This window comes from Schistocerca nitens, chromosome 4 (assembly GCF_023898315.1).
Source record: "Schistocerca nitens isolate TAMUIC-IGC-003100 chromosome 4, iqSchNite1.1, whole genome shotgun sequence".
NCBI classification, from domain to species: domain Eukaryota; kingdom Metazoa; phylum Arthropoda; class Insecta; order Orthoptera; family Acrididae; genus Schistocerca; species Schistocerca nitens.
The window spans coordinates 319,558,924-319,580,791 of NC_064617.1; the positions used below are offsets into that span (position 1 = coordinate 319,558,924).

General features: G+C 44.0%; 1 protein-coding gene across 3 annotated transcripts in view; it reads right to left on the reverse strand.

The window, feature by feature from the left end:
• The window catches only part of LOC126252747 (sialin-like), a 107,551-nt gene that overhangs the window by 62,751 nt on the left and 22,932 nt on the right, over positions 1 to 21,868 (reverse strand). For all 3 annotated transcript variants that reach the window (XM_049953653.1, XM_049953654.1, XM_049953652.1), the window contains exon 2: positions 4,073 to 4,284. In XM_049953653.1, the coding sequence (XP_049809610.1) occupies positions 4,073 to 4,284 (212 nt within the window). The remainder of the gene's footprint in view (positions 1 to 4,072; positions 4,285 to 21,868) is intronic.

The window sequence follows — 21,868 nt, forward strand, 5'->3', positions numbered from 1 at the left end:
ACTGACTTGCAGAAAACTATAGACACCTTGCCTCAGGAGGACCTCGACCTGTGGCCTTGAAGGACAAATGTTTCAGGACGGTAACCTTGACCGAAGACCTTTCGATGATCTAGCAATAGCCGGCCGTTGTGGCCGAGCGGCTCTAGGCGCTTCAGTCTGGAACCGCACGACTGCTACGGTCGCATCTACATCTACATCTACGCAGGTTCGAATCCTGCCTCGGGCATGGATGTGTGTGATGTCCTTAGTTAGGTTTAAGTAGTTCTAAGTTCTAGGAGACTGATGACCTCAGATGTTAATTCCCATAGTGCTCAGAGTCATTTGAACCATTTTTTGATCTAGCAATAATTCAGACTGCGTATGGAGTGGTACATCACCACTACTGTGGAATACAAAAACGAAAGATCGTTGTTTTGTAATTTTATGTTGTAGCTAACATTGTTGGGTAAGCAAATCCCTCTAAACTGCCTATCTTGTTTACCAAATCATTGTGCAGTCGCTCAGCACACCAGTTCCCTATGGAATCCAATCGGACATAAATGGGATCTGGTTGCGAATGGATACGAAACACTAAAAAAACGATTTGTTTACAATTAGTTATTTTATTAAATTATTACTTACGAATTGTTGAACTTATGACTGCTCAGTAAATTGAGAGAAAAGTTTAAAATGTCTCAGATGTCCCATCTCAACTGCCTTCGGTTGTATCATCCTGCCCATCGTATTTTTCTTATTCATGTTCTTCTTTCCTGCTGCTATCTTCTTTCTCCAAATCTTCCTTCGGTATATTTTCTGCATGCTGAACAGATTTGTGCCATTGTTCGACTGTAACGTTTTTGAAGGCCTCGTGAAGTAAGTGCTCATCATCTGCGGTTATGAACACGTTGTTTTCCGCGGTTACTTCTCTATGGACCTGGGCGGAAATGAGCTCAATAGTGTTGCACTGGTAATGATAAGGCGGTAGCCCCCTTCACTTGTCAGTACATCCATCTCATATCGATTCTTCTTAGTTTAAACTAACCTTCTCCAGTATCTCAGCTCTTGTGTCTGCAACTGACCAGGCAAAATTTTTCACGGTTAGCGAGGCGGCTACGTCAGCCTTTCGCTTCATGACTACGGATAAATTTAAAAAAACGGTCTTAAAACAATTTTGAAACTTAGATGCGTTCATTTCTGACTGATAATCATCTGACGTGTTTGTTTTGCTACATGTGCAAAGTAATTTACTCTCTTTAATGAAAGCAGTCTACATTCACCCGACATGCACAACAATCAGCCTCGCCCAACATGTACCTTAAGTGCCCTGCTTTGGCTAGAATTCTGCCAGATGTACTTTAGTAAATCATTCTGAGTAACCAAGTTTCATCCAAATAGAATATAGGTCGCATGTCACCTGAAGTACGCAGCGAATTAACCTTCACAAAAATTTAATTCTGGAGGTCACTATGTCGTTGCATTCAAGTAGAAATTGACTATCATCATTTTGAAGGAAGGTTGTATTTGAATCTTAAATTGTTTAATGAGCGTCCCACAGATCTATCAGAACTTGAAAAATTTATTTCTTTAATTAAATTGTTCTCAATTTGTCTAATGTTGTGTACTCACCATGTAGTAAAATTCCTAAACTTCCTGCCTGATAACGATTTTATCAAAGTCGTTCAGTTTAGTTAAAGAACGGTGCTGTTTAATGTATTTTCGTGGGAGAATCGGATGTTGGTCATTTTTCTTCACGACACACTCCTTGAATAGTTCTTAAACCAACGCCATAATTTGCAGCAAAAATAGCCCGTACATTAGTGAGGTTTTTTCTTACAGTGGTCGTTTTTTCGGTAACATATCACTACATTTCTTGATATCATCGCTGTTCATTATGTCTACTTCTGCAAGTTTCTCCTAAGGAGTGAGTATGTAGGTGCAAACACTTCACTAGTGTGGTCTGCAAGATTTTTAAATATTTATAGACATTGTCGATTATGGATTTCCTGTGCTTTCTTCAACCGCATTCTTCCTGCTGTCAAAGTGCGTCTTCTGGGAGTTATTTGTAAATCTAACTCCACATGGCACAGGAAAAATGTCTCTTTCTTCCAGCTTTTCCATTTTAAGATTACACAAACACTTCCAGTTAGTAAATAAATTGCACAAGCAATATCACCAAACAACTTTTTTACTTCAAGTCAAACTGCCGAAACTAATAACTATGTACGAAATGGTAATCGAGAAATGTGCGAAGATCTACAATCTGTCCCGCTCCTGACTTCTACTGGACGCTCCGAGCTGCCATTTTTGAATGCTGCAGAGAGAGAGAGAGCGCTACGCGAGACAAGGCACAAGTGCGGCATCTGTGCGGTCGCAGACACCTGCCAATGCGCTTGAGCAGAGCTGCAGTGTGAGAGTACCATGTGTAGCAGTTTGAAACCGGAATTTCGTTGCAATAATTACACGTCTGTATTCTGAAAGTGATAAACAATATTTTATTCAAAATAATCTCCACTGCTATTTATAAATTTCTCCCACCTCTCCGGCAGGCTGTGAATGCCACAGCAAAAAAACAGTTCTTCTTTTGAACTGAACCAGTCAGCGATCCATTTTCGTACATTTTAATACGAATTAAAACTTTGCTCAGCGAGAGAGTGTCCCAGTGAAGCAAACAGATGATAATCGGATGAAGCCAAGTGTGGAGAATAAGCCGCGTGCCCTAGCATTTCCGAGCTGAACGCCTCGATCGTGTCCCTGCTCCGTTTTGCTGTGTGTGATGGGGCGTTATCATGGAGCGACATGACTGTGTTGCCTTTATCCATATTCCGGTGGTTTTTCACGGAATGCTCGATGTAAATTGATCATTTACTGTTGGTAGCAATCAGTGTTGACGGTTTCACCACGTTTCAGCAGTTCGTAATAGATGACACCCTTCTGATCCCACCAAACACACAGCATTTTGCCCGTTCCTATCACTAGCCGTGGCTCCACATTATCCTACCGTCTTCAACAACAGCAGTAGTTCCAGCAACACAATTTCATCGTCGGCTCTGATATTTGTTGTATGTACAGTACTGAAGTAAGACTGTTCATTGGTAGATGTCTTCTTTCCAAAGCGAATTGGTCTTACAGCAAATGTCGATGGTTTGTCTGGATTCATCCATGATTTACGACGCTGAGGATTCTCAAAATATATCCGTTTTTTATCACCTGTCACTATTCGAAGGAGAAACGACTTTCTTTTGTATTTGGCGAGCAGTATTTCACAAGTGGTCTTTCGATTTCCTTGCTGTCTTTCATTCAGTGCATGCGGATCCCATTTTTCCACTTTCTCGTCCTTTCCCATAGCTTTCAACCGAAGAGAAACGGCTTCCTGTTGAATTTGGGTGTCATCTTCATCCAATAAGGCCTGCGATTCGTTGTCTTAGAATTTTTTCGGTGGTTTCCTGCGCTCGTCTTTCTCACGACAAAATCACCATTTTTTAATTTTTTGAACCACTCGAAACACTGTTTTTCCAAGAGCATGTTCGCCGAAAGCTTCGACAAGCATTCGATGCGGTTCTGCAGCAGTTTTCTTCAAATGATAACAGATAAGCAATGCCGTCCGCAACTCGTAGTTCATAGGCACAAAACTTGACATGTTTACGAGTTTGAAACAGATGTGAGTGTATGGAGCTTGGGTTACTGTGTGTTGACATTGAGCGTCAGCCGTTGCAGGAAGCAGATGGCCTGCAGACGCGGTCTCACGAGCCCTACACTGACGGCTAGCACCATCTATAGGGCAATTCCGGTTTCATGGCTCTACACCTGGTATATGTGTAGCAGTGAGCAGAAGTGACCAGAGCCTACAAACAAACATCTCGGAAGACTTCTACGGAGCAATACGTCGCGTGATTACCTCGCGCACAGCATGATGCTAAGAATGCGTGTACTCTGGACGCGGCCACACAAAGAACTGCCAGACGCTTCGGAAGCCCCGAGACGACAGAAGAGATGGTACATTTCAAAGAGAAAACATTGTACACAAATTAAGTGAAAAACAATGAATATTAGTGTCCGTTGCTGTCCTCATTTGGCCAAAAGAGCGTTGACTCACTTTGCGTCCGCTGGGGCCCTCGAGCACCTGCTCTCCTGGACAGGCGTCCGGGTCGTGGAAGACGGCGCCACCGTCGACGGCCCCTCTCTGCCGCAGCGCCGTCCCGTTCACCATGTCGACGATGGCTACGGAAATGTTGACGCGCGTCGTGTTGCAGATGGCCAGGCCGAGAGTGTTCAGCAGCAGCATCGTGTAGCGCGTCTTCCAGAAGCCTACGGCACATACCGTACGGATTTTAGAATCGTCTCATTTGACTGGAGTGAGGGACTGTTCTGCAGCGTACCTTCAACCTTCTGCCATCGCTTTGGCTTTCGTATAGCCATCTGCAGAACTGAAATCACTGACAATAATTACTTTAGGATATAATCACTAAGGTTAGAAACGTAATTCTCGGCCACGTGATTCTGGAGACAAGCTCCCATCATCCGGTTGCCTGTGTTAATCATAAACATGCACTTTAAAAACAGACGATGTCCAAAAATTTCTAAATATAAAAAAATAGAAATAAAGTTTTTCGGACATGAAGTCGTATTTAAAAATCGACAAGACCAGATTATCTGCTCCACTTATCCATATTACTGCCCATTCACCAAGCCTCCCTTTTGTATAGCGGTAAACACCAGAAGCTGTGATTAGGTGAAAGAGATTCTGCTGTGACTTTTTCGCTGAGAAAACTGCGCCATGATGTATCATCTTTCAGGCAGAGACGATGACAAGGACTTTTATCTGTAGAAGTTTTAAAAAAGTCGCTCAAAAATGTATAAATACGTCTCAAAAGAGCCTATAATTAAAACGAACAATACGCAAGCAGTTTTGTCAAGACTGGTATAAGTTCCATCAGCTGCCTCACCAGTCACTGGCTAATTCAGTAAATATTTTTACCTCCAACAGCCTGTACTGAGCCACCAGCTGTTCCGTAGCGTTCCAAAAATGTTATAAGGATCTTGGTGAGACAACATATCAACGGTTGAAACTTCCTGGCAGATTAAAACTGTGTGCCCGACCGAGACTCGGGACCTTTGCCTTTCGCGGGCAAGTGCTCTACCAACTGAGCTACCGAAGCACGACTCACGCCCGGTACTCACAGCTTTACTTCTGCCAGTACCTCGTCTCCTACCTTCCAAACTTTACAGAAGCTCTCCTGCGAACCTACAACGGTTATCTACGCAAAACCACTCATATTTACGGTACTAACGATAACCTTAAAAATAATCGAAAAAAACATTAAAGAAAGCATTATCACTATCGCCAATTTGTACATTAAGGAAACCAATAATTCAGGCGTATTGCCCTGTCCAATCCACCTTAATGTTACACCTATGTCACATAACCCAGGAACCCACACCCGCTACCAATACAAACAGCAAAAGTTCCGATAAAACGAAATCAAATGCAAGTAAGTAGAGTGCAGGCTAACGGTATATTGAGATCGCTATCCCCCCTCCCCCCCCCCCCCGCCACTTACAGCAAATTTTTGTTTTTGGTCATCAGTCTACTGACTGGTTTGATGTGGCCCGCCACGAATTCCTTTCCTGTGCTAACCTCTTCATCGCAGAGTAGCACTTGCAACCTACGTCCTCTATTATTTGCTTGACGTATTCCAATCTCTGTCTTCCTCTACAGCTTTTGCCCTCTACAGCTCCCTCTAGTACCATGGAAGTCATTCCCTCATGTCTTAGCAGATGTCCTATCATCCTGTCCCTTCTCCTTATCAGTCTTTTCCACATATTCCTTTCCTCTCCGATTCAGCGTAGAACCTCCTCATTCCTTACCTTATCAGTCCACTTAATTTTCAACATTCGTCTATAGCACCACATCTCAAATGCTTCGATTCTCTTCTGTTCCGGTTTTCCCACAGTCCATGTTTCACTACCATACAATGCTGTACTCCAGACGTACATCCTCAGAAATTTCTTCCTGAAATTAAGGCCGGTCTTTGATATTAGTAGACTTCTCTTGGCCAGATATGCCTTTTTTGCCATAGCGAGTCTGCTTTTGATGTCCTCCTTGCTCCGTCCGTCATTGGTTATTTTACTGCCTTGGTAGCAGAATTCCTTAACTTCATTGACTTCGTGACCATCAATCCTGATGTTAAGTTTCTCGCTGTTCTCATTTCTACTACTTCTCATTACCTTCGTCTTTCTCCGATTTACTCTCAAACCATACTGTGTACTCATTAGACTGTTCATTCCGTTCAGCAGATCATTTAATTCTTCTTCACTTTCACTCAGGATAGCAATGTCATCAGCGAATCGTATCATTGATACCCTTTCACCTTGTATTTTAATTCCACTCCTGAACCTTTCTTTTATTTCCATCATTGCTTCCTCGATGTACAGATTGAAGAGTAGGGGCGAAAGGCTACAGCCTTGTCTTACACCCTTCTTAATACGAGCACTTCGTTCTTGATCGTCCACTCTTATTATTCCCTCTTGGTTGTTGTACATATTGTATATGACCCGTCTCTCCCTATAGCTTACCCCTACTTTTTTCAGAATCTCGAACAGCTTGCACCATTTTATATTGTCTAACGCTTTTTCCAGGTCGACAAATCCTATGAACGTGTCTTGATTTTTCTTTAGCCTTGCTTCCATTATTAGCCGTAACGTCAGAATTGCCTCTCTCGTCCCTTTACTTTTCCTAAAGCCAAACTGATCGTCACCTAGCGCATTCTCAATTTCCTTTTCCATTCTTCTGTATATTATTCTTGTAAGCAGCTTCGATGCATTAGCTGTTACGCTGATTGTGCGATAATTCTCGCACTTGTCAGCTCTTGCCGTCTTCGGAATTGTGTGGATGATGCTTTTCTGAAAGTCAGATGGTATGTCACCAGACTCATATATTCTACACACCAACGTGAATAGTCGTTTTGTTGCCACTTCCCCCACTGATTTTAGAAATTCTGATGGAATGTTATCTATCCCTTCTTCCTTATTTGACCGTAAGTCCTCCAAAGCTCTTTTAAATTCCAATTCTAATACTGGATCCCCTATCTCTTCTAAATCGACTCCTGTTTCTTCTTCTATCACATCAGACAAATCTTCACCCTCATAGAGGCTTTCGATGTATTCTTTCCACCTATCTGCTCTCACCTCTGCATTTAACAGTGGAATTCCCGTTGCACTCTTAATGTTACCACCGTTGCTTTTAATGTCACCAAAAGGTTGTTTTGACTTTCCTGTATGCTGAGTCTGTCCTTCCGACAATCATATCTTTTTCGATGTCTTCACATTTTTCCTGCAGCCATTTCTTCTTAGCTTCCCTGCACTTCCTATTTATTTCATTCCTCAGCGACTTGTACTTCTGTATTCCTGATTTTCCCGGAACATGTTTGTACTTCCTCCTTTCATCAATCAACTGAAGTATTTCTTCTGTTACCCATGGTTTCTTCGCAGCTACATTCTTTGTACCTATGTTTTCCTTCCCAACTTCTGTGATGGCCCTTTTTAGAGATGTCCATTCCTCTTCAACTGTACTGCCTACTGCGCTATTCCTTATTGCTGTATCTATAGCTTTAGAGAACTTCAAATGTTGATTCTTCCTGACGAATGTCTTGAACTTCAGCCTCCTCTTCATCACTACTATATTGTGATCTGAGTTTATATCTGCTCCTGGGTACGCCTTACAATCCAGTATCTGATTTCGGAATCTCTGTCTGACCATGATGTAATCTAATTGAAATCTTCCCGTATCTCCCGGCCTTTTCCAAATATACCTCCTCCTCTTGTGATTCTTGAACGGGGTATTCGCTATTACTAGCTGAAACTTGTTACAGAACTCAATTAGTCTTTCTCCTCTTTCATTCTTTGTCCCAAGCCCATATTCTCCTGTAACCTTTTCTTCTACTCCTTCCCCTACAACTGCATTCCAGTCGCCCATGACTATTAGATTTTCGTCCCCCTTTACATACTGCATTACCCTTTCAACATCCTCATACACTTTCTCTATCTGTTCTTCTTCGGCTTGCGACGTCGGCATGTGTACCTGAACTATCGTTGTCGGTGTTGGTCTGCTGTCGATTCTGGTTAGAACAACCCGGTCACTGAACTGTTCACAGTAACACACCCTCTGCCCTACCTTCCTATTCATAACGAATCCTACACCTGTTATACCGTTTTCTGCTGCTGTTGATATTACCCGATACTCATCTGACCAGAAATCCTTGTCTTCCTTCCACTTCACTTCACTGACCCCTACTATATCTAGATTGAGCCTTTGCATTTCCGTTTTCAGATTTTCTAGTTTCCCTACCACGTTCAAGCTTCTGACATTCCACGCCCCGACTCGTAGAACTTTATCCTTTCGTTGATTATTCAATCTTTTTCTCATGGTAACCTCCCCCTTGGCAGTCCCCTCCCGGAGATCCGAATGGGGGACTATTCCGGAATCTTTTGCCAATGGAGAGATCATCATGACACTTCTTCAATTACAGGCCACATGTCCTGTGGATACACGTTACGTGTCTTTAATGCAGTGGTTTCCATTGCCTCCTGCATCCTCATGTCGTTGATCATTGCTGATTCGTCCGCCTTTAGGGGCATTTTCCCACCCCTAGGACAAGAGAGTGCCCTGAACCTCTATCCGCTCCTCCACCCTCTTTGACAAGGCCGATGGCAGAATGAAGCTGACTTCTTATGCCGGAAGTCTTCGGCCGCCAATGCTGATTATTTATCAAAATTTAGGCAGTGGCGGGGATCGAACCCGTGACCGAAGACGTTTTGATTATGAATCAAAGACGCTACCCCTAGACCACGGGTACAGCAAATAGCCACACTTAAAAATGGTTCAAATGGCTCTGAGCACTATGGGAGTTAACATACATGGTCATCAGTCCTCTAGAACTTAGAACTACTTAAACCTAACTACCCTAAGGACAGCACACAACACCCAGTCATCACGAGGCAGAGAAAATCCCTGACGCCGCCGGAAATCGAACCCGGGAACCCCGGCGCGGGAAGCGAGAACGCTACCGCACGACCACGAGCTGCGGACAGCCCACTTAAAAGCCGGCAGGCGTGGCCGAGCGGTTCTAGGCGCTACGGTCTGGAACCGCACGACCACTACGGTCGCAGGTTCGAATCCTGCCTCGGGCATGGATGTGTGTGATGTCCTTAGGTTAGTTAGGTTTAAGTAGTTCTAAGTTCTAGGGGACTGATGACCTTAGAAGTTAAGAAATTTTTGATTAAATCAGAATTAATTACCACATCCACATACCTTCATTGAAGGAATTCTTGCACTTTCATTAATAGAATCAGTTTCAAACTTTTTAAACATAGAATAACAATTGGCCTCTCAGTAACTTGTAAGAATTTATGAAACTACTCATTTGAATTAGACACGTGTCTCTCACGCACACTATCACTTCAGATAGAAACATAACAGTAGTGTTATATCAATTCGCAGCAAAACATATCCAGGGAAAGTTTTATCCATGTATATCTGTAGCAATTGGGCGCCTTAACTCCGTCGTGTGATATAAATACAGTAACCAGGGTGCACTTAGACAAGGACCCCCCCAAACTGTTTTCAGTGGCGGTTAACACTGGCAGTAGCAATCTACAAACAGAATGTACCAGCACTCCAGTCCCTAGTAAATGTTAATCATCACATCACATACAGCTCTCACTAGAACCTTGTGTACTAAGCAAGTTGCAATTAACACATCTGAGGACAAACACAGTAGGAGTAGCAATGGCTGGCCAAGAAAATGAAGTCAACAGCACTCAATCCGGTAGTCGATTCCGGCCACAATTTACAGCACAAGCAAGGCCCTTACCCTCTTGCTTGTTCAACGAAGCCAGCCGCCGCAGATCTCGGTGCCAGGAGACATGCAGGAAGTGAAATACACCAATGCTTTCCAGAAACATGACTGCTGCCACGCCGGCGATATTTGCTATTGCGCCGTCACCTGGGTAAACAGCCCCTTTTAGATGTGCTCTACTGCTGCCTTGCACAGGGCCTGTACTGTCTGCGAGACTTCCCAAACGACGTTACCGCTAGGCGTCCCAAAGCAAAATCCTCGTTACTTGCTAGAGCTTATCCCTCGCTCCCCGATCGGCCCAGTAGGTTGCGCCACAGCGCGCTTTGCGCACACCACTGGGAAGATGACCCATACTGGCGGCGAGAATATCACCGATCGAGCCACACAGCTCACCAGCAATGTGCAGTTTGCAACGCCCTAGCTCCAACAAGAGCAGAGATAAAGATAAACACGTTTTCTTCAGCCTCTACAATAAAGAACACCGTGTACAATAGGCGTGTTTTGTGGGAGGAGTGTTGGCCTGTTTTAACAACCTGTTCTGAATGGTGGCCAATACATCAATGGCAAGAAATGTTTTGCCAGCTCCTGATGTACAGACTGCCATGCACAACAGGAATGATGTACTATTGCAGTATCAGCCTACCTTACGGAACTGCTCCGCAGAAAAGCCTTCATTTCAGGAGCAATAAAATCTGTTTTCATGCCTCTGACTTCTGGGCTGCCAGGCATTAGTATTGATCGGCTTTATTGACCTGTTTTGCAGTGGCCACACATGCAGATGGGTGTGGCTGTGGAAATTTGAGATGGAGGGGAGGAGATTTACTGAGAGAGGGGCAGGAAGGAATTAATAGGGAGACAGGGGGCAATATGCGATGCATAGAGAGAGGAGGCAGGAGTGGATGGACAGAGAGAGAAGAGGGGATAGAATGGTAAAATGGGGGAAGGAAGAGGAGAAGGAAAAGAGGAGGGCTCTTAGCATAGCTCTGTACCACTGTAGTCATTAAATGTGCTATACCTACAGGTTAAATAAGTCACAGCTGCAAAATACTAACGCGAATTCTTTACAGACGAATGGAAAAACTGGCAGAAGCTGACCTCGGGGAAGATCGGTTTGGATTCCATAGAAATATTGGAACACGTGAGGCAATACTGACCCTACGACTTATCTTAGAAGCTAGAGTAAGGAAAGGCAAACCTACGTTTCTAGCGTTGGTAGACTTAGAGAAAGCTTTTGACTGGAATACTCTCTTTCAAATTCTGAAGGTGGCATGGGTAAAATACAGGGAGCGAAAGGCTATTTACAATTTGTACAGAAACCAGATGACAGTTATAAGAGTCGAGAAGCATAAAGGGGAAGCAGTGGTTGGGAAGGGAGTGAGACAGGGTTGTAGCCTATCCCCGATGTTATTCAATCTGTATATTGAGCAAGCAATGAAGGAAACAAAAGAAAATTTCGGAGTAGGTATTAAAATCCATGGAGAAGAAATAAAAACTTTGAGGTTCGCTGATGACATTGTAATTCTGTCAGAGACAGCAAAGGACTTGGAAGAGCAGTTGAACAGAATGAACAGTGTAATGAAAGGAGGATATCTACATCTACATCTACATCTACATGACTACTCTGCAATTCACATTTAAGTGCTTCGCAGAGGGTTCGTCGAACCACAATCCATTCCACTCCCGAACAGCGCGCGGGAAAAACGAACACCTAAACCTTTCTGTTCGAGCTCTGATTTCTCTTATTTTATTTTGATGATCATTCCTACCTATGTAGGCTGGGCTCAACAAAATATTTTCGCATTCGGAAGAGAAAGTTGGTGACTGAAATTTCGTAAATAGATCTCGCCGCGACGAAAAACGTCTTTGCTGTAATGACTTCCATCCCAATTCGCGTATCATATCTGCCACACTCTCTCCCCTACTACGTGATAATACAAAACGAGCTGCCCTTTCTTGCACCCCTTCGATGTCCTCCGTCAATCCCACCTGGTAAGGATCCCACACCGCGCAGCAGTATTCTAACAGAGGACGAACGAGTGTAGTGTAAGCTGTCTCTTTAGTGGACTTGTTGCATCTTCTAAGTGTCATGCCAATGAAACGCAACCTTTGGCTCGCCTTCCCCACAATTTTATCTATGTGGTCTTTCCAACTGAAGTGTTCGTAATTTTAACACCCAGGTACTTAGTTGAATTGACAGCCTTGAGAATTGTACTATTTATCGAGTGATCGAATTCCAACAGATTTCTTTTGGAACTAATGTGGATCACCTCACACTTTTCGTAATTTAGCGTCAACTGCCACCTGCCGCACCATACAGCAATCTTTTCTAAATCGCTTTGCAACTGATACTGGTCTTCGGATGACCTTACTAGACGGTAAATTACAGCATCATCTGCGAACAACCTAAGAGAACTGCTCAAATTGTCACCCAGGACATTTATATAGATCAGGAACAGCAGAGGTCCCAGGACGCTTCCCTGGGGAACACCTGATATCACATCAGTTTTACTCGATGATTTGCCGTCTATTACTACGAACTGCGACCTTCCTGACAGGAAATCACGAATCCAGTCGCACAACTGAGACGATACGCCATAGGCCCGCAGCTTGATTAGAAGTCGCTTTTGAGGAACGGTTTCAAAAGCTTTCCGGAAATCTAGAAATACGGAATCAACTTGAGATCCCCTGTCGATAGCGGCCATTACTGCGTGCGAGTAAAGAGCTAGCTGCGTTGCACAAGAACGATGTTTTCTGAAACCATGCTGATTACGTATCAATAGATCGTTCCCTTCGAGGTGATTCATAATGGTTGAATACAGTATATGCTCCAAAACTCTACTGCAAACCGACGTCAATGATATAGGTCTGTAGTTAGATGGATTACTCCTACTACCCTTCTTAAACACTGGTGCGACCTGCGCAATTTTCCAATCTGTAGGTACAGATCTATCGGTGAGCGAGCGGTTGTATACACTCCTGGAAATGGAAAAAAGAACACATTGACACCGGTGTGTCAGACCCACCATACTTGCTCCGGACACTGCGAGAGGGCTGTACAAGCAATGATCACACGCACGGCACAGCGGACACACCAGGAACCGCGGTGTTGGCCGTCGAATGGCGCTAGCTGCGCAGCATTTGTGCACCGCCGCCGTCAGTGTCAGCCAGTTTGCCGTGGCATACGGAGCTCCATCGCAGTCTTTAACACTGGTAGCATGCCGCGACAGCGTGGACGTGAACCGTATGTGCAGTTGACGGACTTTGAGCGGTGGCGTATAGTGGCCATGCGGGAGGCCGGGTGGACGTACCGCCGAATTGCTCAACACGTGGGGCGTGAGGTATCCACAGTACATCGATGTTGTCGCCAGTGGTCGGCGGAAGGTGCACGTGCCCGTCGACCTGGGACCGGACCGCAGCGACGCACGGATGCACGCCAAGACCGTAGGATCCTACGCAGTGCCTTAGGGGACCGCACCGCCACATCCCAGCAATTTAGGGACACTGTTGCTCCTGGGGTATCGGCGAGGACCATTCGCAACGGTCTCCATGAAGCTGGGCTACGGTCCCGCTCACCGTTAGGCCGTCTTCCGCTCACGCCCCAACATCGTGCAGCCCGCCTCCAGTGGTGTCGCGACAGGCGTGAATGGAGGGACGAATGGAGACGTGTCGTCTTCAGCGATGAGAGTCGCTTCTGCCTTGGTGCCAATGATGGTCGTATGCGTGTTTGGCGCCGTGCAGGTGAGCGCCACAATCAGGACTGCATACGACCGAGGCACACAGGGCCAACACCCGGCATCATGGTGTGGGGAGCGATCTCCTACACTGGCCGTACACCACTGGTGATCATCGAGGGGACACTGAATAGTGCACGGTACATCCAAACCGTCATCGAACCCATCGTTCTACCATTCCTAGACCGGCAAGGGAACTTGCTGTTCCAACAGGACAATGCACGTCCGCATGTATCCCGTGCCACCCAACGTGCTCTAGAAGGTGCAAGTCAACTACCCTGGCCAGCAAGATCTCCGGATCTGTCCCCCATTGAGCATGTTTGGGACTGGATGAAGCGTCGTCTCACGCGGTCTGCACGTCCAGCACGAACGCTGGTCCAACTGAGGCGCCAGGTGGAAATGGCATGGCAAGCCGTTCCACAGGACTACATCCAGCATCTCTACGATCGTCTGCATGGGAGAATAGCAGCCTGCATTGCTGCGAAAGGTGGATATACACTGTACTAGTGCCGACATTGTACATGCTCTGTTGCCTGTGTCTATGTGCCTGTGGTTCTATCAGTGTGATTATGTGATGTATCTGACCCCGGGAATGTGTCAATAAAGTTTCCCCTTCCCGGGACAATGAATTCACGGTGTTCTTATTTCAATTTCCAGGAGTGTATGAGTGCTAAGTAGGGAGCTATTGTATCAGCGTAATCTGAAAGGAACCTAATCGGTATACAGTCTGGACCTTAAGACTTGCCCGTATCAAGCGATTTGAGTTGCTTGGCAACCCCTAAGGTATCTACTTCTAGGAAACTCATGCTAGCAGCTGTTCGTGTTTCAAATTGTGGAATATTCCATTCATTTTCCCTGATGAAGAAATTTCGGAAAACTGCGTTCAATAACTCCGCTTTAGCGGCACAGTCGTCGGTAACAGAACCATCGGCACTGCGCAGCGAAGTTATTGACTGCGTCTTGCCGTTTGTGTTCTTTACATACGACTAGAATTTCTTCGGATTTTCTACCAAATTTCGAGACAATGTTTCGTTGTGGAACCTATTAAAGGCATCTCGCATTGAAGTCCGTGCCAAATGTCGCGCGTCTGTAAATTTTAGCCAATCTTCGGGATTTCGCGTTCTTCTGAACTTCGCATGCTTTTTCCGTTGCCTCTGCAACAGAGTTCGGACCTGTTTTGTGTACCACGGGGGATCAGTTCCATCTCTTACCAATTTATGAGGTATGAATCTCTCAATTGCTGTTGCTACTATATCTTTGAATTTGAGCCACATCTCGTCTACATTTGCATAGTCAGTTCGGAAGGAATGGAGATTGTCTCTTAGGAAGGCATCTAGTGACACTTTATCCGCTTTTTTAAATAAAATTATTTTGCGTTTGTTTCTGGTGGATTTGGAAGAAACGGTATTGAGCCTAGCTACAACGACCTTGTGATCACTAATCCCTGTATCAGTCATGATGCTCTCTATCAGCTCTGGATTGTTTGTGGCTAAGAGGTCAAATGTGTTTTCGCAACCATTTACAATTCGCGTGGGTTCGTGGACTAACTGCTAACATAAGATGAACATCAACAAAAGCAAAACGAGGATAATAGAATGTAGTCGAATTAAGTCGGGTGATGCTGAGGGAATTAGATTAGGAAATGAGACACTAAAAGTAGTAAAGGAGTTTTGCTATTTGGGGAGCAAAATAACTGATGATGGTCGAAGTAGGGAGGATATAAAATGAAGACTGGCAATGGCAAGGAAAGCGCTTCTGAAGAAGTAAAATTTGTTAACATCGAGTATTGATTTAAGTGTGAGGCAGTCGTTTCTGAAAGTATTAGTATGGAGTGTAGCCCACGACAAGAAGAGAATAGAAGCTTTCGAAATGTGGTGCTACAGAAGAATGCTGAAGATTAGATGGGTAGATCACATAACTAATGAGGAGGTACTGAATAGGATTGGGGAGAAGAGGAGTTTGTGGCACAACTTGACCAGAAGATTGGATCGGTTGGTAGGACATGTTCTGAGGCATCAAGGGATCACCAATTTAGTACTGGAGGGCAGCGTGGAGGGTAAAAATCGTAGGGGGAGACCAAGAGATGAATACACTAAGCAGATTCAGAAGGATGTAGGTTGCAGTAGGTACTGGGAGATGAAGAAGCTTGCACAGGATAGAGTAGCATGGAGAGCTGCATCAAACTAGTCTCAGGACTGAAGACCACAACAAAAACAATCTACATGTTTCTATCTCCATTATACTTATATACAAATTCTGGATCCATTATGTGTGTAGCAATGATGACATAGTACATGATATGGCATGACAGCACTGACATGTCCCCATACCAGAGCTGAACCCCCTTCACAAATCCTCAACGGCACCACACATGACTTACATGAGTGCGACATACCAAGATTGGAGCACATGCCAATAGGCCAAGTGCGCCCCTGCGCAGAACTCAGAAAGATGTTATGTGTGCAGGAAAGTTCCGAGGACAAGGAGAAACTGCAGCAATATGCAGAGCATTCAAGTGTGCCAATGATCACGTTGTCATAGCTGTGACAGTACGTCTCCCACTCACGAACACATGAGACACCGTTACGCTGTGAGACACGCCACAGGTACATCCACACCTCTCCATGCTGGCCTATTATTACATACCTCGTGAGACATACGCAGATCAGTCGTTTGTGTGGGTGAAACGTTAGCATCATGTTCATATTGTGGGGCAAAATAATTTCCTGCCGAATCACCTGGCATGTATTATAGGAATGGTCAGGTTAAGTTGCCACAACCTGACTCACTACAAACTCCACTACATGCGCTGACACAAGGGCGAATGCTACAGGCAAAACATTTATTATGGCATGAAAATTTAATGCAGCATTCCAGAAAATGTCATTTGATACAACAGTATCACAGTGGGTACAAGTTTCAAGAGCCCTGGGCAGATATATCACTGGATAGGATCCATGTTGCCACTTCAAGACAATGCGTCACAGTATGTCCTAGGTAACCCAGTCCTCGAAGCAGACAGATGATGGGAGAACAATTCCAGGACACATTGCGAGATCATTATTACAATACAAAAATGCTACATACACACAACAAACTAATTGCACAATATAATCTGTCTTAGAAAGTACGCCGAGTGATGAGTGCAAATTAGTTATACGATCCGATAAACGAGCGACAGTGGAGCACGAACGCAGTTTGAATCCGCCCCAGTCGCCTGAGATTGCAGTGGTCATATCCACAGATGGCACTAATGCCTGGGATATCACTCTACGCTGAAGCAACATGGGTGTTACACGCGTATCTGCACTGCACTGATTATATGACGGTCTGCAATAGCCACTCATTTTCCCCCATGAAGACGATGGCTACTATTCCGGCTCCATGCATGTTGACCCGTTGTCTGGTGCGAGCAGGCGAAAGAGGGCGACCGCAATCGAATTCAGTGCGTACCACTTTATGAATCGCAGCGACGTTCCTAACAGTCTATTGAGCTGTTGCCAATTATTGCAACAATTTCTGATGGATACAAAAACAAAAGTTGAGACTGAACGTCTCCAGTATATACCCCAGTAGCCAAGACGTTTGCATTTCGAGAACTAAGTACATCTTAAAGACGCACTTGCAGAAGAAGGAAGGATATCTGTGGATAAACATCTACATTCATACTCCGCAAGCCACCGTACTGTGTGTGGCGGAGGGAAACTTGAGCCACAACTAGTCATTTTCGATCGTGTCCCACTCGAAAATACAGCGAGGGAAAAACGATTCCCTATTGCCTCCGCATGAGTCCTAATTTCTCGTTTCGTCGTTATACTAAAGTGAAATGTATGATGGCACCAGTAGAATCGTTCTGCAGTCAGCTTTAACTGTCGGTTGTCTAAACTTTCCGAGTAGTGTACCTCGAAAAGAAAGTCGCCTTCGCTTCATGGATTCCCATTTGAATCCCAAAAGCACCTCCGCAACATTTGTGTGTTGTTCGAACCTACCAGTAACAAAACTAGCAGACTGCCACTGAATTGCTTCGTCTTCCTTCAATCCGAACTGGTACGGATCCCAAACACTCGAGCGGTACTCAAAAAAACGTCAGGTCGCACTGGCGTGCTGTGTGAGGATACCTTTATAGATGAACCACACTTTCCCAAAATTCTCCCAGTAAACCGAAGTCGGCCATTCTCCTTCCCTACCAAAATCCTCACATGAACGTCCCATTTCATATCGTTTTGTAGCGTTACGCCTAGATATTTAAACGACGTGATTGTGTTAAGCAGAACACTGCTAATTATGTATCCAAACATTACTGGTTTGGCCGGCCGGAGTGGCCGTAAGGTTCTAGGCGCTGCAGTCTGGAACCGAGCGACCGCTACGGTCGCATGTTCGAATCCTGCCTCGAGCATGGATGTGTGTGATGTCCTTAGGTTAGTTAGGTTTAATTAGTTCTAAGTTATAGGCGACTGATGACCTCAGAAGTTAAGTCGCATAGTGCTCAGAGCCATTTGAACCATTACTGGTTTGTTCCTACTGATCCACATCCGCTTACATCTTTCTACATTTAAAGCTAGCTCTCGTTCATCACACCAACTAGAAATTTTGTCTAAGTAATCTTGTGTTCTTCTACAGTCTCTCTGTTTCCACACCTTACCCTACACCAGAGCGTCATCAGCAAAAAGTCAAAGATTGCTGCCCACCCTGTCTGCTAGATTATTTTTGCATACAGAAAATAATAACAGTCCTGTCACACTTCGCTGGGACACTCCTGAAAACTCTCTTGTCGCTGATGAACACTCGCCGTCGAGGACAACGTACTGGGTTCTGTTACTTAAGATGTCTTCCAACCACATCTGAGAACCTATTACATATGTTCGTACCTTCGTAAACAGTCTGCTGTGGGGTTCATGTCAAGTGCTTTTCGGAAATCTAGAAGTATGGTATCTGCCTGTTGCCTTTCATCAACTGTTCGCAGTATATCATGTGAGCAAAGGGCAGCTCACTTTCAGACGATTGACAGCTTCTAAAACCTAGCTGATTCGTGAACATAAGCTTTTCGGTCTCAAGAAAATTTGTTATATTCGAAATGAGAATATGTACAAGGATAGCGCTGCAAACCGATGTTAGGGATATTGGTCTGTAGATTCTGCTGGTCTGTTTTTCTTACATTTCTTATGTATAGGGGCTACCTGCGCTTGGGAGTTTGCAATGGGTGAGAGATTCGCGTTATATGCAAGCTAAGTAAGTGGCTAATGCCGTAGAGCACTCTTTTTAAAACCGAAATGGGATTCCATTCGGACCTGACGGCTTATGGGTATTCAGCTCTATCAGTTGTTTCTTTCCACCAGGGATGGTTATTACTATGTCTGTTCGATGGTCGTAGGACACTATGATTGTACGATTCTCCTGCATGAACGATTTCTGAAATGTAGAATTTGAAACATGGGCTTTCGTTTTGTTATCTTCAACTGCCAAACCAGATCAGTCAACGAGTGACTGAATGTAACATACCTATTTTACGTAGAAGCAGAATTCTCTCGGGTTCTCAGCCATGTCTTTTGCTAGATATGACAGTGGTAGTTGTTTTATGCTTCGCATGTAGATCTTTTCACAGACGCAAGTATCTCTGCAACCCTTTGCCTGTTGTCGTCTGCATGAGCAACAGCCTTGCTTCCTCAGCATTTTCCGAACTTGATTGCTAAACCATGGTGGCCTTTGTCCTTAATCCAATTGGGGCACAAAGTTCTTCACACCACGATTTACAATCTATGTCAACTTTTCCATAATTCCTTTTACATTTTATGTTTTGTACTCCATAATGTACTTTGGACTTTCCTGAACATTTTGGTATATAATACATTACAATCAGACAATTGTGGGACCTTCAAATAATATTCTGAATGTTGACAAGTGACTGTAAAATTTTGCGGCTAGGAATATACTGCCACATTTGAGCAGTCATAGCTTGGGAACTACAGAGTCTAGAAGGCTGTGAACTGCTTTGTTTTGTGCCCACTGCTATGTCTCAGAAGTTGGCATTACGAATAAACAAATCAGTCCTTCGTTTCTGATACTAGTTTTCGTTGAAAGTTGTGTGATTATCGGCTAGTTTTGTAGTAAGCTAACTTCTGTTGCTTTTTATACGTAAATAAAATGACTAAGCGTTAAAGTAACTTCAAGAAACGCAAATATGCGGATAACAGATATGTAGGACCTGCATTTTCTTCTGAAGTACTTGAAAACACGTGTGATAGCAATGAAGGAAACCACAATAATGTTTCTGAAGTGACCACACTCCCCAAGTTCATCGAAAAGGAAGGTAACTTTAAAAATGGGTGACAGTGGTAAAAGTAATGATATTATGGACAATGTCATTATTTATCTGCAAATCCTTGCACCAGTTCTTTCTGAAACTGTCTCTTGCTGTCTTTGTGGTGGTGAATTTAAACTTTATGAGGATGTTGGAGCCAGAATAGGTGCGCATCTAAATTAATTATTAAATTTCAGAAGCGCAAAAACGAAAAAGCATTTCATACTTCATCAAAGTGTTCAGGTAATGAACTGTATGAAACTAATGTCAGACTGTTCTATGGCCTTAGATGCATTGGTAAAGGTGCAAGGGCTCGTAATGTTCTCTACACTGTGTTGAATTTGCCAAAACTACCTTCTAGGTATACGAAATGTGCAACAGCCATTGGGCACTCTGTAAATTCTGTAACTGAAGATTCAATGGCTGGTGCTACATCAGAAGCTGTTGAACAAAATGAGGGTGACACAGACATCAGCATTGCAGTGGATGGATACTGGCAAAAGCGTGGGTTTAGTTCTAAATATGGTTTTAACATCTGTAATATGTACTGACACTGGAAAAGTTTTGGATTTTGAAGTTCTCAGTTAGTAGTGCCAAGGTTGTACAGTGAACCAGAAGAACAGATTACTTCATAAGCAGCAGTGTATAAAAATTATGATGGCACAAGTGGAGGAATGGAGGTAAAAGGAACAGTTAACATTTACCAGCGTTCGCAGAAGGAGAGGGATGTCACATACGTGAAATACTTACATGATGGAGAGAGCAAGGCTTTCATTGCAGTACAAAACAGTAAGCCATATGATGTTCCTATACAAAAACTTGAGTGTGTAGGACATCTCAAGAAAAGGACAGGAACATGTCTGCATAACCTAAAAACCAAACTAGGTAACACAAAATTGTCTGCTGGCAAGACAATAAATTCGGGAGGACGACGGTTCAATCCCGCGTCCGGCCATCCTGATTTAGGTTTTCCGTGATTTCCCTAAATCACTCCAGGCAAATGCCGGGATGGTTCCTCTGAAAGGGCACGGCCGACTTCCTTCCCAATCCTTCCCTAATCTGATGAGACCGATGACCACGCTGTCTGGTCTCCTTCCCCTAACCAACCAACCAACCAAGACAATAAAACGTGCTGGAAAACTAATGGACAAGGTAATTGATGAATTACTGGAATATTATGGGAAGGCCATTAGAGATGACTGTAACAGTTTAGAGAAGATGAAAAGAGGTGTGTGGAGCACTTTCTTTCATCGAATATCAACTGATGAAAATGTCATACTTTGTGTCCACCTCCACCAAACACTTGGTGTCAATATAGGCAAACTGAATTTCCTTTCACCCTGCATGAATTTACTCACGAAAATTCTCTTCCTTTGGCAGTAATGGAGGTAATCAAACCTATTTACAGAGATCTGGCAAATCCTGAGCGACTAAAGAAGCGTTTACATGAGAAGACCCAGAATGTGATAGAGTGCTTCAAAAATGTTGTGTGGTACCGTGTGTCTAAAAATGTATTTGTTGGCATTATGACTCTAAAGTTAGCAGTGTCTGATGCTGTTATAACTTGTAATAGTGGAAACTATGAAATACTTAAGGTTATGGAAAAGTTAGGGGTAAGATTTGGACAGAACACAGCTAAAGGACTGCGGGAACTGCATGAGCTTCGTGTATGTGAAGTAGAGCTAGCTGCTCAGCAAATGACAAAAGAAGCAAGGAAACAAAGGAGGAGGCTGTTGTGACACTGAAGAAGACATGGACTATGGGCCAGGGCAATTCTAGTGCATAAAAGACGCAGAAATGTAAGTCTGTATAAGAATTTGTAATAAAAATGTTTTGTACCTCAATATCTCTGAACTACATTTTTGCAATAAATAACCTGTTTTCTAGATAATTACTGATGGTAGAGACATGAAATTTTCACACCATGCCAAGTGTGAGATTGAACACATACAGAACTAGAATAAGTAATATATCCTGAGTTGTTTTGTTTTTATGTTCATTTATTT